The sequence below is a fragment of the Oncorhynchus masou genome, chromosome 18 (assembly GCF_036934945.1).
Source record: "Oncorhynchus masou masou isolate Uvic2021 chromosome 18, UVic_Omas_1.1, whole genome shotgun sequence".
NCBI lineage: Eukaryota > Metazoa > Chordata > Actinopteri > Salmoniformes > Salmonidae > Oncorhynchus > Oncorhynchus masou.
The window spans coordinates 29039554-29061955 of record NC_088229.1 but is presented as its reverse complement, the minus strand read 5'-3'; the positions used below and the strand labels follow the sequence as shown (position 1 = coordinate 29061955).

The following is a 22402-nucleotide window of genomic DNA, read 5'->3' as shown; positions in this document are numbered from 1 at the left end:
CTGGTTTTAGTGTTCGTAGCTTTTACAATTTTGAAATTAGAGGTTCCAGCAGAATAAGAAGTATGAACAGTTTTTAAAGTTGTGCTTTGCTTTCAGAAAGCACACCTAACAATGCCATTGTTGATTAGATGCTTAGGCTATTTTCTCTTGAACCATATGATCTAGCCACTTGAAACTCTTAGACACATATAAACTAGATGGTAATTTTCCATGACAAATATTTTTGCGGCTTCACAAAGTATTTTTGTGGTAGTGTAAGAAGTTTAAAATGTTTTACTTAAGTAAGCAGTGAAATATTGTCAAAGTTAAATATGTTAAAATAGCTGATCTGATTACTTTGATAGACTACTATATCAACCTTATTACTTTGGAGTATGGAGCAGTTGGATCACATATTTCATCACAAATAAGACTACTACACTTGCATACACTCTCCTACTAGAAAACTACAGTATATACAAACTGTAATAATTACTCATAAGGAATTAGAAAAATTGTGGGCTATCATTTAGGGAGAGAAATATTATGGTGGATGCAAAGATGCAAAGTTATGGAATATGGATGAATGGACTCTAATAAGATGTGAATGTGATGTGTAAGTCATTATATCTTTCTTTACTCCACACAAAGAATATTTGAAATCCAAACAAAGTATTCTTCAACCCTACTTCGGTGTTCTAATCAACAACTTTGTTTTAAATTGCTTGGGGTGTCGAGCAAAGAATTGCACATCAGCGCCGCCAGCTGGATGGGGGTTTACTACTGTGCAAGGCCAGTAGTTACAGACCCCAGACCAGTTACTTGAGGTAAAAGATAACTAACTATATGTAAACAAACAGTACTGTGTGGCACAATAAGTCTTATGTGATCCTCCATTGTTATAATTTGTAAGTTCTGAAAAGTTCTATGGCAGTTAATTCATGGCAGTGGTAAATTAGGTGATGTGGTTACTAAAACAGCTGATCTGTTTTAAAACAATCTCTTGATTGGTAGTAGATGGTTCTGTTCTGATTCCAGATTTAAATAGCAGAGAAGTAGACCAAGATGTCATACCATTTAAGTTTTTGTCTAAAGTGCTGGGTAAGTGGTCAACATTTCAGTTGTTTTGTAAAAGTGTAGACGAAAAGTAGTTGATGCGGAACTAAAACAGCTGTCGTTTTTGATTGGTAGAAGATAATTCTGTTCTGATTCCAGATTTGAATAGAAGAGAACTAGACCAATATGTCATTCTTTCTTGGTTTTTGGCTAAAGTGCTGGGTAAGTAAAATTTCAGTTGTTTGTAAAACTTGAGATGAAAAGTAGTTAATGGGTTTATTAAAACAGTTGTCATTTTTTGTTGTTGTTTCAGAATTGAATAGCAGAGAAGTAGAGGCAGATTTCATATGCTCTAATTTTTTGTCTAAATTGTTGGGAAAGTATTCAAAGTTGCTGATTTGTGTCGAAGGTACATTTTTTACAGTGAATAGAAGAGAATTTTTGGGTGTTATGATGTCACAATGGGACCTTTAGAATACTGAGGAAATCCCATGAGACAAAAAAAATGTAATAGTTTAAAGTATACAAAGTTTTATGCAAGCATACTATTCCAGACCAGTCTACACTTTTTAAAGTTTGAACGGCGTTTCTAGTTTAAACGGTGAAGAGGAATAATAATAACTATAAATAATAATAACTATAAATCAGAAATAATTCTTACAACATCTAAAGTGTGGCTGCTGTCACAAGTCATACAAAAAATGTATACTATATTAATACGTTTTTTAAAAACGTTATTCAAGTATAAATTACCAAAATGACCAAAGATTCTGGTAACTTTGGTAAATTACAGGTAGCCTGCAACACTAGAACCAACCCACTGAAATTAAATGTATTTTCAGAGGGAGATGTGGAATGTTTCTCAGAGTACATGGAGGTGTGGGTCCACAGAATGAGAATAGAGGGCTTGAGACTCTGGCTCTCCTTCCGGGCCCTAAGAATTGAAGGTGACTATCCTAGTTTAACTAACTAATAACCTACCCAGTGAGCAAAACTGGTTGAAATTGTGGTCTTTTATTTTGAAGGTTCCTTTGTTACCATACGAAACTGACGTCATAATTTGTGTACTAGCAAAGCGGACATTTTAGAAGTTTGAAGGTAAAGGAGATTAGCTGACGACTTTCATATAATATTTTCGTCTCACAAATTTGAGGTGTAGTTATGCTGGTTTTATAATTTAATTCAAGAACCGGGTCGACCTCGTTCTTTGAACTAGTAAAGAAGCTGAGTCAAATATTTTTGTAGCGTATGCGGGCAAGATCCTGCTGCGAGCCCGTCATTTTGCAAGTGTGCGTTGTTTTTTAGCCCGTTAAAAGAGGGCCCTTTCAGCTCTCAGACGCCAAATCTAGTTTTTTTTTCTTCAAAATAGACGCATGGCCCGTGAACGTATAAATTATAACTTGTGTCTTTGTCATTTTATTAAGATAGCTAGATTAGAAGCGTTTTGGAATATTGCTAGGCCAACTGGCTTGCTAGCTAATAATTGACAACCCCGCGTGCGCCATCAGCTTTGTGAACGTGAATTAGCCATTAGCTAGCTAGTTTACGTTACTTGCTAATCTAATTTAGAGACCATGGCAGAGTTGTACATTCGCGTGGGAGAGGATGAAACCGAAGAACCAATGGAGATCCCATCTGAGGATGATGGCACTGTTTTGCTGTCAACAGTAGCAGCCCAGTTTCCCGGAGCGTGCGGCCTACGTTACAGGAGCCCTGCGTCTCAGTGCATGCGAGGCGTCCGTCTAGTTGAGGGCATCTTGCATGCACCTGAGAATGACTGGGGTAGTCTGGTGTACGTCGTCAACTACCCAAAAGGTAAGGTATACTAACTAACTACCAGTACTAGCTAGCTACGTTTGACTGACTGTACAGTGTGCACAGTCATGCGTAACTAGCTTGTAACCTTACTTGTAACATTAGCTATGCAGCCTCATTTAGGGAGTTACCCATTAACTGAAGTTGGTGCACGAAAAGTTTATTGGTCTTAGTTAACTAGACTATTTCAGTACTACTTAACATTTATATTGCCAAGCTAGCTATTTTGCTCGTGTTTAGGCTAATGGCCAATTATTTTTCTTGACTGCCTTTTGATTTTGTCTTATCGCTGTATCTTACAACATTTTGTATTCCTGTGTCAGATAACAAAAGGAAGATGGATGAAATGGATGCCGCCTCTGCTGTAAAAATGAAGAGAGGTATTGATAGAACATCAGACCTCATTATCCTTGGGTTGCCATGGAAAACATCTGAGCAAGATTTGAAAGACTACTTTGCCACTTTTGGAGAAGTCATCATGGTGCAGGTAACAACCTTATCAAGATTTGCTTTAATGGTTGATGTATGTCATAAAGGTAACCATACATGTCAATAATCATACTTTTCACTCTCTAACTCTCTCTGCAGGTCAAAAGAGATGTCAAGACTGGGAACTCAAAAGGGTTTGGCTTTGTTCGGTTCACTGAGTATGAGACTCAATCCAAAGTGATTTCTCAGCGACACATGATCGATGGAAGATGGTGTGACTGCAAACTACCAAACTCTAAGGTATTTAATCAATGTGTAAGGAGTACTCTCATTTGAATATTTTCCTTAAGTCTCCATTTTGTTCTGTTCCCTGTGCAGGTAAAATACTCAAGTGCTTTCTCTTTTATTTTCATGTTAGGCAGGGTCTGATGAGCCCATGCGCAACTGTAAAATCTTTGTTGGCCGCTGCACAGAGGACATTACCACTGATGAGCTCCGGCAGTTCTTCATGCAGTATGGCGAGGTCACCGATGTCTTCATTCCTAAACCCTTCCGGGCATTTGCCTTTGTCACTTTCTCAGATGACCAGGTATGTTTTCCTATGGCCATTCCTCAACCTGTTGGGTCAAGACATGACGTGGTACGCAGATTACACTCTGGTTGGTTTGCGTGTTAAATCATCATCCACCCGTCCCCATCTCTCTAGGTTGCCTCAGCATTGTGCGGAGAAGACCTGATCATCAAGGGTGTCAGTGTGCACATCTCCAACGCCGAGCCTAAGCACAATAATAGTAGGCAAATGATGGATCGTGGGGCTGGTGGGTTCGGGGGTCAGGGCTATGGCGGTGGTCGTGGAGGGCTACCGAGCAGTGGCAGTAGCGGGGTGAATTTTGGGGGCTTTAGCCTTAACCCAGCCATGATGGCTGCCGCTCTACAAAGTATGCTGGCTAACCAGCAGGGTCAGACCAATGTGGCAGGCACTGCCATCGCCGGGCAGACAAGTGCCACCGGAGATCAAAGCCAAGCCTATAGTTCTAGCAGCACCAGTTACAGCAGCCCCAGCGCAGCTAGTCTTGGGTGGGCTGCAGGCACTAACTCTGCCTCCGGCAGTGGGTTCAGCTCTGGCTTTGGTACTATGGAGTCAAAGTCATCAGGTTGGGGAATGTAGAGCTTTGATTGAAAGTCTTATTTCTAGATTAATCTGGTAAGTATTTTGAGGGGCAAGAAAGAGTTTGTCATATCACATGTCTCTATTTAAAACTATTGCCTTTTTTGTCGTTTTGTTTTGTTAAAGAAGACATTAATTGTGTGTGTGACTAATTCTGTAGGAAATGAGTGTGAGTGGTTGAAGTGTATAGTTAGTGGTAAACTACTACACGTAGTTTTTTTCTTTTTCTTGAGAAAAGGTTATTTTGTAAAAGACATCAGATGACTGCATGCTAAGTAGATATTTGAGTATCACGACAGCCCCCCCCAACCAACCACGTGTATATGGAATTGGATTTGATGTTTAATCTCTGTATGCAGTTGATTGTATCTTTGTTTACCATTTTATGGAAACGCCTTCATGAAAATCTCTTCAACAGTTAACCAACTGTTTTCGAATTTCCCGGGAAGAAGCCCCTCGTTGGCAGCAATGTTCGACCGAACTCAGTATCGGTACCCCTCTTCCCATGTGTAAATGCTTTGCCATCAAAAGACACAGCTTCACTCTGCATATACTGTGTTAGACGGTGGGTGTTGCCTTTTTTTTCTCCCCTCTTCATGGATATACAAATCTTGTCTGCTTTTTGTATCGCTTTTGAGAACAATGCGATTGGTGGTGGCCAAAGAGTGAGACTGAGTGAGCGAACGGTAAAGAAAGCAAGTGTGAAGAGGACTGGTTGTGCGATGCTAAAGGGCCAGATGTCTGCGAGAGTTAAGAATAACCTGTGGCTTTGTGCGAGTGTGAAAGGAAGAAGCAAGTACGAGTGTGTTCCATATGACCATCAAAAGGACATTTATTGCATATTGAGATCCCCAAAGTCTCCTTTCTCTAATATTTCTATCAAATTTAATCTTAAATACAGTGGAATGTTTAGCACTATGGATATTTGTATCCTTTCTTGTTGTCTGATTTGATGTGAATGCTGTGTGCTTTATTTTCTTCATGTTCCTACCTACCCCTTTGTGTGAAAATGTGACCTGTTGGTGATTCTGTGTTGAGAGCACTGGGGGAGCTTGGAGGAGTGATGTGCAAGTGAACTCGTGTGTCTTAAGAGGGTGCAGTGGCGAGCGTTTGACGAGTCCCTATTGAAAGTTTGTTGAAGTGTTTTTGAATGCATTTTATATGTTTTGTGAATCAAAGGGAATTCTCAAATAAAATTTGACTAGGTATTTTGCCTACCTTAGTGACTTTTTATTTTTACTTAACATTAATTGTACTGCCAACACTTTAATTCGCATGTATAGGGACCTTGGACACGGCTGGCCCAGGTTTACATCTGAACCCCAGAGTGAAGTCAATTTTCGGGAAGCTGAAGACTGGAGTTTGCACTGTTGGTTGGGGGCTGCAGAATGCCTTATGCCTGGAAAGGGACTTCTTCACCTCACTAACAAGACCCCTTGGATCACCCCACTGAAATTTATAACAGACCATTCTCAAATTGGGCAGAGGTATTTCGTTTAAGACCTTCAAACAAGTACATTTTAAAAGCAACGCCAACATTTAATTTATGTAACAAATTACCTGCTATTTAGTGACCATGTTTTTGTTGAGTCTTTTATTTTAAGAATGACCCGACTCTTTAAATCTTGCTTTTGAAAGATTCCTTTTGTCATTCATTTATGCTTTGTCCCAATACAGCCATCGGTTATTGTAAAGATTTAAGTTAAAGGCTTTTATTAAAAGTATTCTGTTGATCTCTTTTTCATGTGGTTTGAAATGTACAATTTTTTTGTTGGATTTATGGGACCTTCAAATTATTTTAAGGCTGTAAAGGGGAGTGACTCCACTCAGTTTTTTTACAGGGTTTTAGATATTTGGAAAATTCTTGAACTCGCCAGCAGCAGGTTCAATGAGTTAGCCAGTTAACTTGACTATATATTTTGCAAATTTTTGGGCATGTTCTAATTGACTCAACAACCAAAAACACATGTTTAGCTTCTGGTTCTTTATCAAAGTTAGCTGGCTAACTAATTGAACCTACTTTGTAGTATACCCCTCACAAATTGTGTCACTTGTGTACAGATATGGAACTCTTATTTTTAGTTCACTGAAGTGTAAAATAAAGTTTTAACTTTGTAATAATTTGTTGTATTTCTCTGTTTAGACAAGGTTGTCTTTTAGCAGCCAGCACCATATTTGGTGCAGAGTCAGAAATTGTTGCAAAGTTCAATCTCTTAAATTTGAGTCAGTGTGGCAGCCCTAAGGCAACATTGGAGCAATATATTTTATAGATCAACTCTGTAATTTGTTGAATTTAGACAATTGTCTGGCTGTCACGCTCCAATCTCATTTAGAATGGGTGCAATTTGCTTATGAACTGGCTCATACCCAATTGACTGTCTTTGATATGGCTAATAACATTTCAACCTCCAGGTGGTAGCAAATTGTAACAAAGTCTGGCCCACAACTTTTCATGTGGCATCTGAGTCATTCATTTAATAGATTTAAGAACTTTTGAATTTGCATAAGTCAATTCAAATATGTAAACTAATTCACAGCAAAATGTCAGCTAAAGGGTCAATCTGCACTTGCTACATACATTTTGACTATTAAATTCATGATCTATACCAATTGATTTGTGAAGTATACAATTTATAAATGCCTCGTGAGCTTAGTTCAAATGTCCAACCTGGTTCCTGGAGAGCTACTGTCCTGTAGGTCAGGGTTTCCCAAACTTGGTCCTGGGGCCCTCCCTGGGTGTATGTTTTGGTTGTTGCCCTAGCACTACACAGCTGTTCCAAATAATCAGAGCTTGATGATTGGTGGGAGTTTAGGAAACCCTGCTGTAGGCTTTCACTCTCACCCTAATCTAGCACACCTGATTCTAATAATTAGCTGATTGATAAACAATTGAATTATTTACAACTGGGTTCGGGACAAAAACTTACATGAGGGTAGCACTCCAGGAACAGGGTTAGAAAGTTGGGCCAGTAACCTAAAGTTTGAATCCCCGAGCCGACTAGGTGAAAAATCTGTTGATCTGCTCTCGTGCAAGGCAATTACCCCTAATTGCTCCAGGGTCGCCATCAACAATGGCTGATCCGTGATCCCACTCTGAGGTCGTCTCGGGGGAGTGGGATATGCAAAAAAACACATTTCCATTTCATACCACACACTTGTACATGTGTGAAACAGGACAAAATAAGCACCCCCTATTTAACATAGGGTTGGATTCAATCCATATTGCAGAAGATCTGTGCCAAAATGTAAAAGGTAATTTCCAATCAAGCCGGGAATGCGGTCTCCACAACTGCGGAAACAATGCTTTTATCTGTCAGTAGTGCTATAAATGGGATCTTTAGTGCTAAGGATTATGGATTGAATAGAGCCCATGGTTAAGACTAATTTTGATCTCATGGATGGTCAGTCCTTGAATTTTAAAGTGGTTACATTTCTCCAGCCTCATCCTGAGCTATTTACCAAATCAAATTTTATTTGTCACATGCGCCGAATACAACAGGTATTTGACCTTACAGTGAAATGCTTACAAGCCCTTAACTAACAATGCAGTTAAGAAAAATACCTACAAATAAATAAAAGTAACAAATAATTAAAGAGCAGCAGTAAAATAACAATAGCGAGGCTATATACAGGGGGTACCGGTACAGAGTCAATGTGTGGGGGCACCAGTTAGTCGAGGTAATTGAGGGATGTACATGTTGGTAGAGTTATTAAAGTGACTGCATAGATAATAACAGAGAGTAACAGCAGCGTAAAGGGGGGGGGGGGGCAATGCAAATAGTCTGGGTGGCCATTTGATTAGATGTTCAGGAGTGTTATGACTGGGGGTAGAAGTTGTTTAGAAGCCACTTGGACATAGATTTGGCGCTCCGGTACCGCTTGCTATGCGGTAGCAGAGAGAATAGCCTATGACTAGGGTGGCTGGAGTCTCTGACAATTTTTAGGGCCTTTCTCTGACCACCTGCTATAGAGGTCCTGGATGGCAAGAAGCTTGGCCCCAGTGATGTACTGGGCCCTACGCACTACCCTCTGTAGTACCTTGCGGTCAGTGGCTGAGCAGTTGCCATAGCAGGCAGTGATGCAACCCGTCAGGATGCTCTCGATGGTGCAGCTGTATAACGTTTTGAGTATCTGAGGACCCATATCAAATCTTTTCAGTCTCCTGAGGGGGAATAGGTTTTGTCGTGCCCTCTTCACGACTGTCTTGGTGTGCTTGGACCATGTCAGCTTGTTGATGATGTGGATGCCAAGAAACTTGAAGTTCTCAATCTGCTCCACTGCAGCCCCGTTGATAAGAATGGGGGTGTGCTCGGTCCTCTTTTTCCTGTAGTCCACAATCATCTCCTTTGTCTTGATCACGTTGAGGGAGAGGTTGTTGTCCTTGCACCACATGGTCAAGTCTCCGACCTCCTCCCTTTAGGCTGTCTCATCGTTGTCGGTGATCAGGCCTACCACTGCTGTGTCATCGGAAGGTGTTGGAGTCATGCCTGGCCGTGCAGTCATGAGTGAACAGGGAGTACAGGAGGGGACTGAGCACGCCCCCGTGTTGAGGATCAGCGTGGCAGATGTGTTGTTACCTACCCTTACCACCTGGGGGAAGCCCGTCAGGAAGTCCAGGATCCAGTTGTCGAGGGAGGTGTTAGTCCCAGGGTCCTTAGCTTAGTGATGAGCTTTAAGGGCACTATGGTGTTGAACGCTGAGCTGTAGTCAATGAATAGCATTCTCACATACAGTTGAAGTCGGAAGTTTATATTCACTTAGGTTGGAGTCATTAAAACTCGTTTTTCAACCACTCCACAAATTTCTTGTTAACAAACTATAGTTTTGGCAAGTCGGATAGGACATCTACTTTGTGCATGACGCAAGTCATTTTTCCAACAATTGTTTACAGAGATTATTTCAATTATATTTCACTTTATCACAATTCCAGTGGGGCAGAAGTTTACATACACTAAGTTGACTGTGCCTTTAAACAGCTTGGAAAATTCCAGAAAATGATGGCATGGCTTTAGAAGCTTCTGATAGGCTAATTGACATAATTTGAGTCAATTGGAGGTGTACCTGTGGATGTATTTCAAGGCCTACCTTCAAACTCAGTGCCTCTGTGCTTGACATCATGGGAAAATCAAAAGCAATCATCCAAGACCTCAGAAAGATAATTGTAGACCTCTACACGTCTGGTTCATCCTTGGGAGCAATTTCCAAACACCTGAAGGTACCATGTTCATCTGTACAAACAATAGTACACAGGTATAAACACCATGTGACCACACAGCCGTCATAATGCTCAGGAAGGAGACGCGTTCTGTCTCCTATAGATTAACATACTTTGGTGTGAAAAGTGCAAATCAATCTCAGAACAACAGCAAAGGACCTTGTGAAGATGCTGGAGGAAACAGGTACAAAAGTATCTATCCACAGTAAAACAAGTCCTGTAATCGATATAACCTGAAAGGTCACTCAGCAAGGATGAAGACACTGCTCCAAAACAGCAAAAAAAAGCCAACCGTGAAGGACGGAGGTGGCAGCATAATGTTGTGGGGGTGCTTTGCTGCAGGAGGGACTGGTGCACTTCACAAAATAGATGGCATCATGAGGCAAGAAAATTATGTGGATATATTGAAACAACATCTCAAGACATCAGTCAGGAAGTCAAAGCTTGGTTGCAAATGGGTGTTCCAAATGGACAATGACACCAAGCATACTTCCAAAGTTGTGGCAAAATGGCTTACGGACAACAAAGTCAAGTATTGGAGGGCCATCACAAAGCTCTGACCTCAATCCTATGGAAAATGTGTGGGCAGAACTGAAAAAGCATGTGTGAGCAAGGAGGCCTACAAACCTGACTCAGTTACACCAGTTCTGTCAGGAAGAGTGGGCCAAAATTCACACAGTTTGTAGAACGCTACCCGAAACGTTTGACCCAAGTTAAACAATTTAAAGGCAATGCTACCAAATACTAATTGAGTGTATGTAAACTTCTGACCCGCTGGGAATGTGATGAAAGAAATAAAAGTTGAAATAAATCTTCTCTCTACTATTATTCTGACATGTCATATTCTTAAAATGAAGTGGTGATCCTAACTGGCCAAAACAGAACATTTGTACTAGGATTAAATGTCAGGAATTGTGAAAAACTGAGTTTAAATGTATTTGGCCAAGATGTATGTAAACTTCCGACTTCAACTGTATTTATCAAAAAAAATAAAAAACTGGTTCAGTGAGCCTTGTGGTTTGATTCATCCTGAAAGTTGCCATATTAAATTGCTCAATTCATACAATATTGGAAGGTGAGAAAAGTGTACAATAGGGGTTGAACAATAGTCCTATGAATCTACTCTGATAAACCTCACTAATCATGGAACTGTGATGACAACGATCCAGTCATCTTGAACCTTGCGCCAGGTGGCTAACGTGTATGTGGGTATAATTGACGGTGGCTACCGATAGTAGCTAATATTTATTAACACGATAGAGTGAAATGTCCGGGCATATATAATAAAATATTCTAGAAATCCTAAATCAACTCCGTAGGTTTGGTGCTGCACTGTCATTTGCTCATGGCTACAGAAGCCTATATCTTGGGACTCCAAATGTAATCCTTGCAAGTTATAAGGCACGCATTTCACAAACTTCACTGTGGAAAAGGTGACATGTTGATATGCTTCAGTTTGCTGGCTTAAGACTGGTTTCACGTCTCCAGCAATCGTAAGGTAAAATCTAAAACAATTGTCATTTATATTTAGAATCCCCTTATCCAAACGGCTTACTCATTATCAATAGCTCTGAGAAATTTGTAAATTACAGTGCTATTTATTATATATGTGTTATTTATATATATATATATATATATATATATATACATATATATATATATATACACACATTTACACGTGATGAAACAATGGATAAGGATCTGTATATATATATATATATATATATATATATATATATATATATGGAAAATGGTGTTATTTATGTATATATATATATATATATATATATATATATATATACACACATATATATAAAACACCATTCTCTCTCTCATATATATATACATATATATATAAATATGTTCCTTATCCATTGTTTCATCACATGTAAATGTGATGGAATTATTAGGGAATTAAATCAAGGTCAGAATACAGTGTATCTGTAGACACACACCACATTTAAATGTCTTTAATCTCCACCCCAAACGAATAGCATGATATTAGCATGCTTAAATTCAGGGTCATAATATGCATAGAGGGAGAAGTGCAAACAACGGGAATTACGTTCCATTAAACTCGCCAGAGCTGGTGGACTGATCTAGTGGGTTGTATGCTGGGCTTGATTGTCATGATGCTGACATGACATGTTGGATTCAATCTTCTAACTGATCTCAGGGATGATGATTTCAGGCTAAATATGAGTGCTGGAGGTATGAGGTTAAAGAAATTAAGATGTATATTTTTCTGCGTGGACATCTACAAAATAACTAGGGGCCATCCTGTATGATAAACAAGATACTATGGTGTAATTCAGTAGACATTCAAATTTGACCTCTTTGCTCGTGGTCTGTTAGATCACATGCATGAATGTTGCCCATTGTTTGAAGCGGTTTCTTTTGCCTTGGAGTGCTTTTGAGTCAAACAGGTATGGTAAATGGACAGAATTATGGGACAGAAAGGGGCACACCATGAGCAAAATATTGTTAGCGTAAAACTAAGGATAGTGTGGTTTCATGAGTTAAAATGACCCATATACAGTGCCTTCTGAAAGTATTCAAACCCCTTGACATTTTCCACATTTTGTTACGTTACAGACTCATTTTAAAATAGATTAAATATAAAACCTCAGCAATCTACACACAATACACCATTATGACAAAGTGAAAACAGGATTTTAGAAATGTATATATAAAATAAAAAAATTACATAAGTAGTCAGACCCTTTGCTATGACACTCGAAATTGAGCTCAGGTGCATCCTGTTTCCATTGATCATCCTTGAGATTCTACAACTTGATTGGAGTCCACCTGTGGTAAATTCAATTGATTGGACATGATTTGGAAAGGCACACTCCTGTCTATATAAAGGCCCACAGTTGACAGTGCAGGTCAGAGCATAAACCAAGCCATGAGGTCGAAGGACTTGTCCGTAGCGCTCCGAGACAGGATTGTGTCGAGGCACAGATCTGGGAAAGGGTACAAATAATTTCTGCAGCATTGAAGGTCCCCAAGAACACAGTGGCCTCCATCATGCTTAAATGGGAGAAGTTTGGAACCACCAAGACTCTTCCAAGAGCTGGCCGCCCGGCCAAACTGAGCAATCAGGGGAGAAGGGCCTCGGTCAAGGAGGTGACCAAGAACACGATGGTCACTCAGACAGAGCTCTAGAGTTCCTCTGTGGAGATGGGAGAAACTTCCAGAAGCACAGCCATCTCTGCAGCTCTCCACCAATCGGGCCTTTATGGCGGAGTGGCCAGACGGAAGCCACTCCTCAGTAAAAGGCATGATAGACCACTTGGAGTTTGCCAAAAGTCACCTAAAGACTCAAACCATGAGAAACAAGATTATCTGGTCTGATGGAACTCTTTGGCCTGAATGCCAAGCGTCATGTCTGGAGGAAACCTGACATCATTCCTATGGTGAAGTATGGTGGTGGCAGCATCATGCTGTGAGTATGTTTTTCAGCAGCAGGGACTGAGAGACTAGTCAGGATCGAGGCAAAGATGAACAGAGCAAAGTACAGAGATCCTTGATGAAAACCTACTCCACAGCGCTCCTCAGGATCTGACTGGGGTGAACGTTCACCTTCCAGCAGGACAACAACCCAAAGCACACAGCCAAGACAATGCAGGAGTGAATTCGGGACAAGCCAGAGCCCGGACTTGAACCCAATCTAACATCTCTGGAGAGACCTGAAAATAGGTGTGCAGCAACACTCCCCATCCAACCTGACAGAGCTTGAGAAGATTGCAGAAAAATACAGGTGTGGCAAGCTTGTAGCGTCATACCCAAGAAGACTTGATGCTGGAATCACTGCCAAAATATTTCAATCAATTTTAGAATAAAGTTGTAACGTAACAAAATGTGGAACAAGTCAAGGGGTCTGAATACTTTCCGAAGGCACCGTCTAGGCAAGGCAAGAAGCCAAAATGTGAGGTAAGCAATTATCTTGGCTGCAGCCTTTTCTCATTATAATTCAGTTGATGTTAAGTAATGACAGTATGAAGGCTTCATAGTGTTGTCTTTTGCTGACACAGTAACAATAAACCATGTTAAATCCATGCAAAACAGTTAATAGCAAGGACTTGTAATTCTACACCTTAAACATTCCCTGAAAAGAAAAATAATAAAGAAAGACCACTGCAATAGTAAGATAATGCCACTTGCCTGCCCTACATTCTAGGAGAGATGCAGTATAGGCAGAGGTACTGCATCACACAGTCATTAATCAGAATTAGTTTTTCTTTAGTTGCAGTTTATTCATAGTAATTGAGTATTGCTCATGCAATGTGGCTAAGAGGCCAGGGTGTGGACTGTGACTGCCAGCAGCTGTCTGCTAGTGCCTTTGCTAGCAGGATGAGAAGGTCTTCCAAAATAACTTCTTACAGGGGGATCTCACTTTGGCAGGAACTTGAGCTCTGAGAGATCTGTCCTGCAGCTCTCTGTGGAGCTGTTGATCCGGATACATATACTTGGATGTCAGCTCATTCAGCCCCGACAACGTCTTCAACAGGTCCCTCTGCTCCACAGTCAACTCCTGGACGAAAATTACATTTTTGTCATGTATTATTAAATAAATTATATAGGTGAATCTGATTTGCACAGCATGATCCTGGATGGAGGGAGTTGACACTTGATTAAGTCCTTGTTAGGTTGCATCCAATGGATGACTTCCTCTCAGCCATGTTTGCTGTCAGAACGGTTTCTAAGGGCTCTAATCAATCCACATCGCGGGACTTTAGCTTTACAGCGTGATTGGAATTTAACGGCAATGTTTCCACTTTAGCGGAGACTGTATTCACCGTAAATGCAGAATATGTTGGCTCAATCTGAAATTACCTTTATATTTCTATTGCGGAATCTAATGCTTCGGCGTTACAGATTGAATAGAGGCCTAAATCACGTGTCAACTACTACCAGCCAGGACACGTTGCCCTGCGACTCAAACCGACTTTAAGCGTGTGTCCAGTAACAACTATCTGTAGTTGACCTGAATATCGGCATTTGTGGTTGCAATTCATGGCTCATGCTTGATATTACAACACAACAAACATGCAACATCAAGTGTGGTGTCATAGCTCAACTTTAGAACTGTACCACAAAACTATGAGCTGTCCCCAAAAGTCTAAATTGACATATGTAGAAACTAACATTTTCATACCAAACCTTTAAACACACTATTGAGTTTAATAAGGAGTGATTATTATCAACTCACCCGGTTGTGCTGCAATCCTAGGTTATCCTCTATGGGAAGTGCCGTTGTCTCTTGTCCACACCACACCATGAGGACGAAGGGTACTAAACTCACCAGCACCCTCATGATCATCACTTTCTTGAAGCTTCTGCAGGTCTCCTGGCACAAGCCACATTTTTATAGACCCCAACACACACACACAAACAGGGGTGTTTGACGCAGACATGAGTAATTACCAAAATGAGCCCATTTCCTGTTAATACGCTGTAGTACATTAAAAAAAACATACAGTATGTTCTCTGAATTAGACATCACAATTAAGTGGATGTAATTTCCTTTAAAAGCCTCCCTCCCCCACAACTTGTAGCATCTTCTCCTCTAAGTAATTATGTAGTGATTAAGTATCAATTTGCCATGTGTTCCATAATTGTACAAATAAATGGTAAGGACAAAATAACAAAACTGTGATGAAAGTTAGGAAAGGATCTCAAAACTAAGGGCTCTATTCAATCTGTATGCTAAAGCAATCCATGGTTTGGTTTAGTTTCCCCTGGCACCATTTCAACATGCCAGCGTTTTAGCATTTGTGGCACAAATCCCATTGAGCCATGGGACAGATATTTGCATTTTTTGTACACCATGTCCAAATCATTGGCCCCGTGCCTTGAATGGAATTTGTGCCACAAATGCTAAAACATTAGGATGGTAAGCCAGCAGCATACCACCCTGCATCTCACTGCTGGCTTGCTTCTGAAACAGGGTTGGTCCTGGTTGGTCCCTGGATGGGAGACCAGGTGCTGCTGGAAGTGGTGTTGGAGGGTGCACTTATTAATGACTCTTATTGTCATTCTTTATTTACCTAGGCAAGTCAGGTAAGAACAACTTCGTTTATACAATGACGGCCAACATCAGACGACGTTGGGCAATTGTGTTCCGTCCTATGGGACTCTCAATCATGGCCGGTAAGAGTAGGGGTGCTAACTCCGGTGTCCTGGCTAAATTCCCAATCTGGCACTCATACCATCACATTCACCTAATCATCCCCAGTTTACAATTGGCTCACTCATCCTCCTCTTCCCTGTAACTATTTCCCAGGTCGTTGCTGTAAATGAGAATGTGTTCTCAGTCAATTTACCTGGTAAAATAAGGGAGACTAAACCGAAGCATGAATTTCTGTCATAGCTTGTCTATAGAGGGTTCTTTAAGAAACCAATGTTTCATTTTGTAAAGGTAATTTCCAATTGAGCCGAAATATACAGTGTTTACGGTTAATGTGGTCTCCGCTAATGCAAGAACAGGAATATTCGCTTGAAAAAAATGTATCACGCTGCAACATTAAACGTCCGCAATGTGGAACAGCTGCTCAATGATATGACAGCTCCAGTTGCACCTCCGACATCACCTTAACGAAAAACAATGATATGCTATAGAATTGTCGTTTACTCCGGGTTAATGCTGATCTGATTGAATCTAGGCTTACGGCATTCTTTGGTAACGTATGTCTGCTCAATTGGAAATTCCCTTTACATTTCAATTGCGCTGTAGCGGGATCTTAAGCGCTATGGATTGCACATAGCCCTATTAACTGCGTTAGAGCTGTCAAATCCACAAGTGGCTCCTGGCGTTACCTATCACGGACATTGCCATTGGATGCACCAAGACGCATCGGTAAAAATCCCATGCAGCCGGGTTACAAGTTCGAACACTGGCATGTTGATTAGTCTGATATGAATCCCTATTTTTTTTTTTTCGTTTATTGGTTTTAAATGAGTGTCATTATTTATATATAGCCTACTGTTACGGATACAGTTATCCTGTGTGTGTATGTATCCTGTGTGTGTGTTTCTTTTCTCTCCTTCTCCCCTCACAGGTGAAAATCATCACTCCCCAATCAGTCAACAATCAATCATCAATCAGAAGACACACCTCCTCATATTTCCTGACCTATCACAGTTCCTTCCCCATGGTTTAAAAACCCCATTTGTTTGTTCTAGAGCCCAGCTCAGCTCAGCTCAATCTCTCTGTAAATGCCATGTCTGTAGGTCTCTGTGTTTCACTCTCGCTTTGTGTCGTAACCTCTCTTTTGTTTAAGCACCTCATAGCACTTTGTCATCACCTGTGAGTATTGTTTTTGGTTATGGTGTTTGTGTTTGATTGCTGGTGGAAAAGGGGGAAACCAAGACAAGTCGCCCATGGGCATACACTACCCGTAGGTGAACTTTGTTAAATACACTAGTTAGAACTGGGCGGACCACCCACTGTATTTTTGGTTAGTTAGTTAGCTGTTGTTAAAGTAGGCTAGTCTAGCTTAGGGGTGTTTTTGAATACTTATTGTTTCTTTCCTTGGGTCCAGCTCAGCCCCTTTTTCCTGCTCCCCCCATTACCGTGTGTTTATAAATAAACCTAGAGTTTGACGGTAGATTTCAGTTGTCGTGCTTATTTCGTTCACACTTTTCCTTTGTCACAATAATAATTTGCATGAGTTATGTTACGAGTCTCATTACCATCCCCCCTAGACTGTCGGGCCAAAAGGGATTCGTAACATAAGTGGAGCCTCATCCGGGATATGTCATAACTGACACCCATGCCGCTCATGTAGATTGTTGTAGTGGTATAGTTCAGTGTTGAGCGTCATAGCTGAAGTAGCATTAGTGTTTGCTATTTCCTTTGGCACTTGTGAAGTAGTGTAAAAATGACTACTTTTGATTTGAAATCTTTTTTGGATAACCCTTCGTGGGAGGTTTTTGACAAATGTCGTAGAGTTGATTTAATGACCTTGGCTGACCATTATTCAGTATCGATTCCGCAGAGTTTAGTTAAGGCGGAGGTGAAACGGATAGTATTAAATGTATTGTTGGAAGAGCAGGTGCTTGTGTTACCGCTGCCTGAGCCTACTACCCCTGTAGTGGATGTTGCTGCTCCTGTAAGACCATTGGTGTCTTATAATGAGGGAGAGGCTAAAACACCAGCCACATTGTCCCATTTTGATCCACTCTCCCCACTGTCAAATGGTGATGCCAGGAGGGATGTCTGTTTAGCACAGTTCCAACTGGAGGTGGAAGAGAGAGCCCAAATTAGGCGAGAGACTCTCCAGTTGGAGATGTGTAAAATAGAGGCAGAAAAAGAACGAGAACAACGGCATTTAGAGATGTGTAAAATTGAGGCAGACAGAGAACAAAGGCAGTTGGAGTTCAAAATGCGCCAGATGGAACTTGAGGCAGAGACAGCGAGGCTAGCCTCCGGTCCTACTGTGCCTGTTTGTGAGCCGTCCTCACCTGCTGTGTCCTCAAACACATTTGACATTAGTAGGCAGATTGCCTTAGTACCTTTGTTCAGAGAGTCAGAGGTTGACTCCTATTTTTGTGTATTTGAGCGTATAGCCGTAGCATTGAAATGGCCTGAAGAGGTTTGGTGCCTATTACTTCAGTGTAAATTAACTGGTAAAGCCCAAGAGGTTTTGTCAGCGCTACCTCTGGAGGACAGTTTGAATTATGAAGTGGTCAAAGCTACTGTTCTTCGTGCCTATGAGCTTGTGCCTGAGGCATACCGACAGAGATTTAGGTCTCATAGAAAGTCTTCTAGTAAGACTTATGTGGAATTTGCTAGAGACAAGGGAAATCTGTTTGATAAATGGCATGCTGCTAGTAAGGTAACTGATTTCAACTCTCTCCGGGAGTTAATCTTGTTGGAAGAGTTTAAAAATTGCTTACCCGAACGCATTGTAGTTTACCTAAACGAACAGAAAGTATCCTCCCTGGCAGAAGCGTCTGTGTTGGCAGACGAGTTTGTGTTGACGCACAAGAGTGTGTTTTCGGCTCAAACTGAGAGTAGAGCCACTGAGTTTCCTACCTTTAGCCCTAGTCGTCCAGCAGTAGTATGTCAAGCACGCCAGAAGAATGAGCGTCGATGTTTCTATTGTCATAAAGTAGGACATATGATTAATGATTGCTTCCTGCTTAAACGCAAACAAGGGATGTCTCTTCGTGCCAAGCCACCAACAGGTGTTGCTTTAATTCGTACGGTTGTGAGGTCTGCAACAAAACAGGTGCCTCAGGGTAACTGTAGTTTGAAAGTCTCAGTCCCCGACCGCAGTTATGAACCATTCATTTTCGAGGGTTTGTGTCCCTAACGAATGACGAAGCGTCTCAACGACCGGTTAAAATCCTTAGAGATGCTGGTGCGGCGCAGTCGTTTATATTGTCTGATGTGTTGCCCTTGTCTGACGATACATACTGTGGTTCCAGTGTGTTAGTGCAGGGTATTGAAATGGGTTTTGTCCCAGTGCCATTGCACTTTGTGAAAGTACACTCTGAGTTAATCAGTGGAATATTCAGAGTGGGGGTACGCCCTATGTTGCCAGTGAAAGGTGTGACCTTCATAATGGGTAACGATATTGCCGGAGGAAAGGTGGTACCCGTATTGGAAGTATTGGATAAAAGTGACCACTCTCTCTCGAATGAGCTGGCACAGAATTATCCACATGTGTTCCCCGCTTGTGCTGTCACTCATGCTCAGGCACGACAAGAGGGTGATGAGAGAGATTTGTCGAACACTGTTCTGTTCAAAGAGGTTGATCAAGAGGATGGATTGTGTGATCCCTCTGAGAAGCATGGACAGGTGCGCCCTGTTAATGCCAAGGTCTTGGCTATAACTGCATTCCCTGCACCTACCACCAGACGAGAGCTACGCCGCTTTTTAGGGATGGTTGGCTACTACCGTAGCTTCTGTAAAAATTTCTCTGCGGTAGTTGCTCCATTGACCGATTTGCTTAGTCCGGCTAGATCATTTGAGTGGTCCCCTGATTGTAAGAGAGCTTTTGAATCAGCGAAAGCACTCTTATGTAGTACACCTGTACTTGCTGCTCCTGATTTTGAACAACCGTTCAAACTTGAGGTAGATGCTAGTGCCAGAGGTGCTGGTGCTGTTCTACTGCAGCAAGACAAGAGTGGAGTGGATCATCCCGTTTGTTATTTTTCACGTAAATTTAATAAATGTCAAACTATGCGACAATAGAACAAGAAGCTCTTGCTTTGTTGTTGGCTCTGCAATACTTTGAAGTATATATTGGTTCCAGTGCCCTACCCGTGATTGTATATACTGACCATAACCCCTTAGTTTTTCTCCACCGAATGTACAACCAGAACCAGCGCTTATGCGTTGGGCGCTGATTGTACAAAATTATAATTTGGAGATCCGCCACAAAAGGGTTCTGATAATGTGTTGGCAGATGCTTTGTCTCGTGTGTGAAAATGATTTCTGCATGTTTTGCAAGGTTGTTGCTTTGTTGGGAGTATTAATTGAAATACTGTAGTCGCAACCCCTAGGGTTGCTCTTTTAAGGGTGGGAGTGTTACGGATACAGTTATCCTGTGTGTGTATGTATCCTGTGTGTGTGTTTCTTTTCTCTCCTTCTCCCCTCACAGGTGAAAATCATCACTCCCCAATCAGTCAACAATCAGAAGACACACCTCCTCATATTTCCTGACCTATCACAGTTCCTTCCCCATGGTTTAAAAACCCCATTTGTTTGTTCTAGAGCCCAGCTCAGCTCAGCTCAATCTCTCTGTAAATGCCATGTCTGTAGGTCTCTGTGTTTCACTCTCGCTTTGTGTCGTAACCTCTCTTTTGTTTAAGCACCTCATAGCACTTTGTCATCACCTGTGAGTATTGTTTTTGGTTATGGTGTTTGTGTTTGATTGCTGGTGGAAAAGGGGGAAACCAAGACAAGTCGCCCATGGGCATACACTACCCGTAGGTGAACTTTGTTAAATACACTAGTTAGAACTGGGCGGACCACCCACTGTATTTTTGGTTAGTTAGTTAGCTGTTGTTAAAGTAGGCTAGTCTAGCTTAGGGGTGTTTTTGAATACTTATTGTTTCTTTCCTTGGGTCCAGCTCAGCCCCTTTTTCCTGCTCCCCCCATTACCGTGTGTTTATAAATAAACCTAGAGTTTGACGGTAGATTTCAGTTGTCGTGCTTATTTCGTTCACACTTTTCCTTTGTCACAATAATAATTTGCATGAGTTATGTTACGAGTCTCATTACCATCCCCCCTAGACTGTCGGGCCAAAAGGGATTCGTAACACCTACTCTTTTTCATTCTGAACTTCTAACGTGGGTGGGATAGGATGGTTGTGGTTTCGTGACAATGACGACAGGAGCAGCTGCTCACCAATTTGACCAACCTGGACTCTGGTATACGTAACATTGTAAATGCAAATCCATCACACTCAAATTAGTATGATATGTTATGTTGGTATATATTCATTTGTGGATGTCCATCATCCATTTCGTATGATATGTTACGAATTACAATTTGTTGTGGCTAACGTTAGCTAGGTTAGGGGTTAAGATTAGGAGTTCGGTTAAAGGGTTAAGGGAAGGTTTAGCTAGCATTATATGTAGTTGCAAAGTAGCTAAAAATTAGTTTCAAAGTTGCTAATTAGCTAAAATATCCAAGTTGTCTGTAATGAGATTTGAACACGCAACCTTTGGGTTGTTAGATGTACGCATTATACACCAAACCTGACCAACCACCCTACTTTTGGTTTTGCCTTAAGGAACCTTCTTTCTAATGTAACCATACCAAATGTAACATGAATGTCATGGATTTACGTTGACTATGTTACGTCTAGTCTGAGACCAGCCTGATTTGACAGCTCTAAACGCACCTCTGACACCACCTCAACAAAAGCAATGAAAAGCTATGTATGTGGCTAACAAGGGTTAACGCTGATCTGAATTAATCCTGGCCTAAACCCTATATAGCTTTCACCCATTCCTCTTTCTTAGATTGGAAGGAATTGCAGGCCTATACATTCCCCAACAATATGTGTAATATAAAAACCACAAGAAGGTGGTATGCTGCAATTTGATTCAAGTTTTTGGGAATATGGGTTCTTGTCGTGTCTTCCTCAACACAACTGTATAATGCATTATTGAACAGATTACATCCCAAACGGCACCCTATTCCTTACAGTGCACTACTTTGATCTGGGCCCTGGTCAAACGTAATGTACTCACTAGGGTGCCATCTGGGACTCACTGTCTGAAGGATGACTCGGCACCATCACCGAGCTGTGCTGCCATCAAAGAGCTATAATAGCCTCATACGTTTTAATACAACCCAACATTAAGTCATTTAGAACACTTCCCTCCTCAGCAAGTCCCTAATTGTCGATGTTCCTTTTTCAGATGGATTAATTAAGCCGTGGGCATAAACAAAGGATCAACCCAGACAAATATTTATTTAAAAAATGAGAAGAGCATCATTAACAAAGTTTGAATGCTGAATCCAAATAGCAAAGCAATGCTAAATGGGTTGAGTGGTGATGACGATCCTAACTTTGATAATGGAAGAGCCAGGTTGTCTTTTTATGATAACTGTAATCTGTAGGCCTACATATCAAAAACACTGTCGCTTTGTTTGTCATGTAAGAAGTTAAGAGTCAAGTCAACTAAACAGGCACACTAGAATGTAGTTACAGCAAGCCTACAGAGATAAAGGCTCCTTTAACCATCAAAAGGATTGACAATGGCAGTACAT

General features: G+C 41.1%; 2 protein-coding genes across 7 annotated transcripts; one reads left to right on the top strand and one right to left on the bottom strand.

Moving 5' to 3' along the window:
- Positions 1-2086: 2086 nt before the first annotated feature.
- Positions 2087-6568, top strand: tardbpa (TAR DNA binding protein a). Of its 6 annotated transcripts, XR_010450127.1 has the most exons (7): positions 2087-2850; positions 3174-3337; positions 3439-3594; positions 3698-3868; positions 3986-4097; positions 4866-5012; positions 5731-6568. XR_010450127.1 is itself a non-coding variant. In XM_064922905.1 (6 exons), the coding sequence occupies exons 1-6, from the start codon at positions 2610-2612 to the stop codon at positions 4958-4960; spliced, it is 912 nt and encodes a 303-aa protein (XP_064778977.1). In that variant the 5' UTR covers positions 2087-2609; the 3' UTR covers positions 4961-5655. The 6 variants fall into 6 exon arrangements, 5 of the variants coding, with proteins under 5 accessions (XP_064778977.1, XP_064778976.1, XP_064778975.1 ...); XM_064922905.1 differs by lacking the exon at positions 5731-6568 and having other exon boundaries at positions 3986-4070; positions 4866-5655; XM_064922904.1 differs by lacking the exon at positions 5731-6568 and having other exon boundaries at positions 4866-5655.
- A 7079-nt stretch (positions 6569-13647) lies between these two features.
- sst6 (somatostatin 6) lies at positions 13648-15059 on the bottom strand. The gene is made up of 2 exons (XM_064921816.1): positions 14878-15059; positions 13648-14199 (listed from the first exon to the last, which is right to left on the bottom strand). Exons 1-2 carry the CDS (start codon positions 14986-14988, stop codon positions 14011-14013), a joined length of 300 nt encoding a protein of 99 aa, XP_064777888.1. The 5' UTR covers positions 14989-15059; the 3' UTR covers positions 13648-14010.
- Positions 15060-22402: the final 7343 nt, after the last annotated feature.

Coding starts and splice junctions, on each gene's coding strand:
- tardbpa (XM_064922902.1), top strand. CDS start 2,610: ATGGCAGAGTTGTACATTCGCGTGGGAGAGGATGAAACCGAAGAACCA. Junction 3,338..3,438: donor GAGAAGTCATCATGGTGCAG/GTAACAACCTTA, acceptor CTCTCTCTGCAG/GTCAAAAGAGATGTCAAGAC. Junction 3,869..3,985: donor TCACTTTCTCAGATGACCAG/GTATGTTTTCCT, acceptor CCATCTCTCTAG/GTTGCCTCAGCATTGTGCGG.
- sst6 (XM_064921816.1), bottom strand. CDS start 14,988: ATGATCATGAGGGTGCTGGTGAGTTTAGTACCCTTCGTCCTCATGGTG. Junction 14,200..14,877: donor TAGGATTGCAGCACAACCGG/GTGAGTTGATAA, acceptor ATTTTCGTCCAG/GAGTTGACTGTGGAGCAGAG.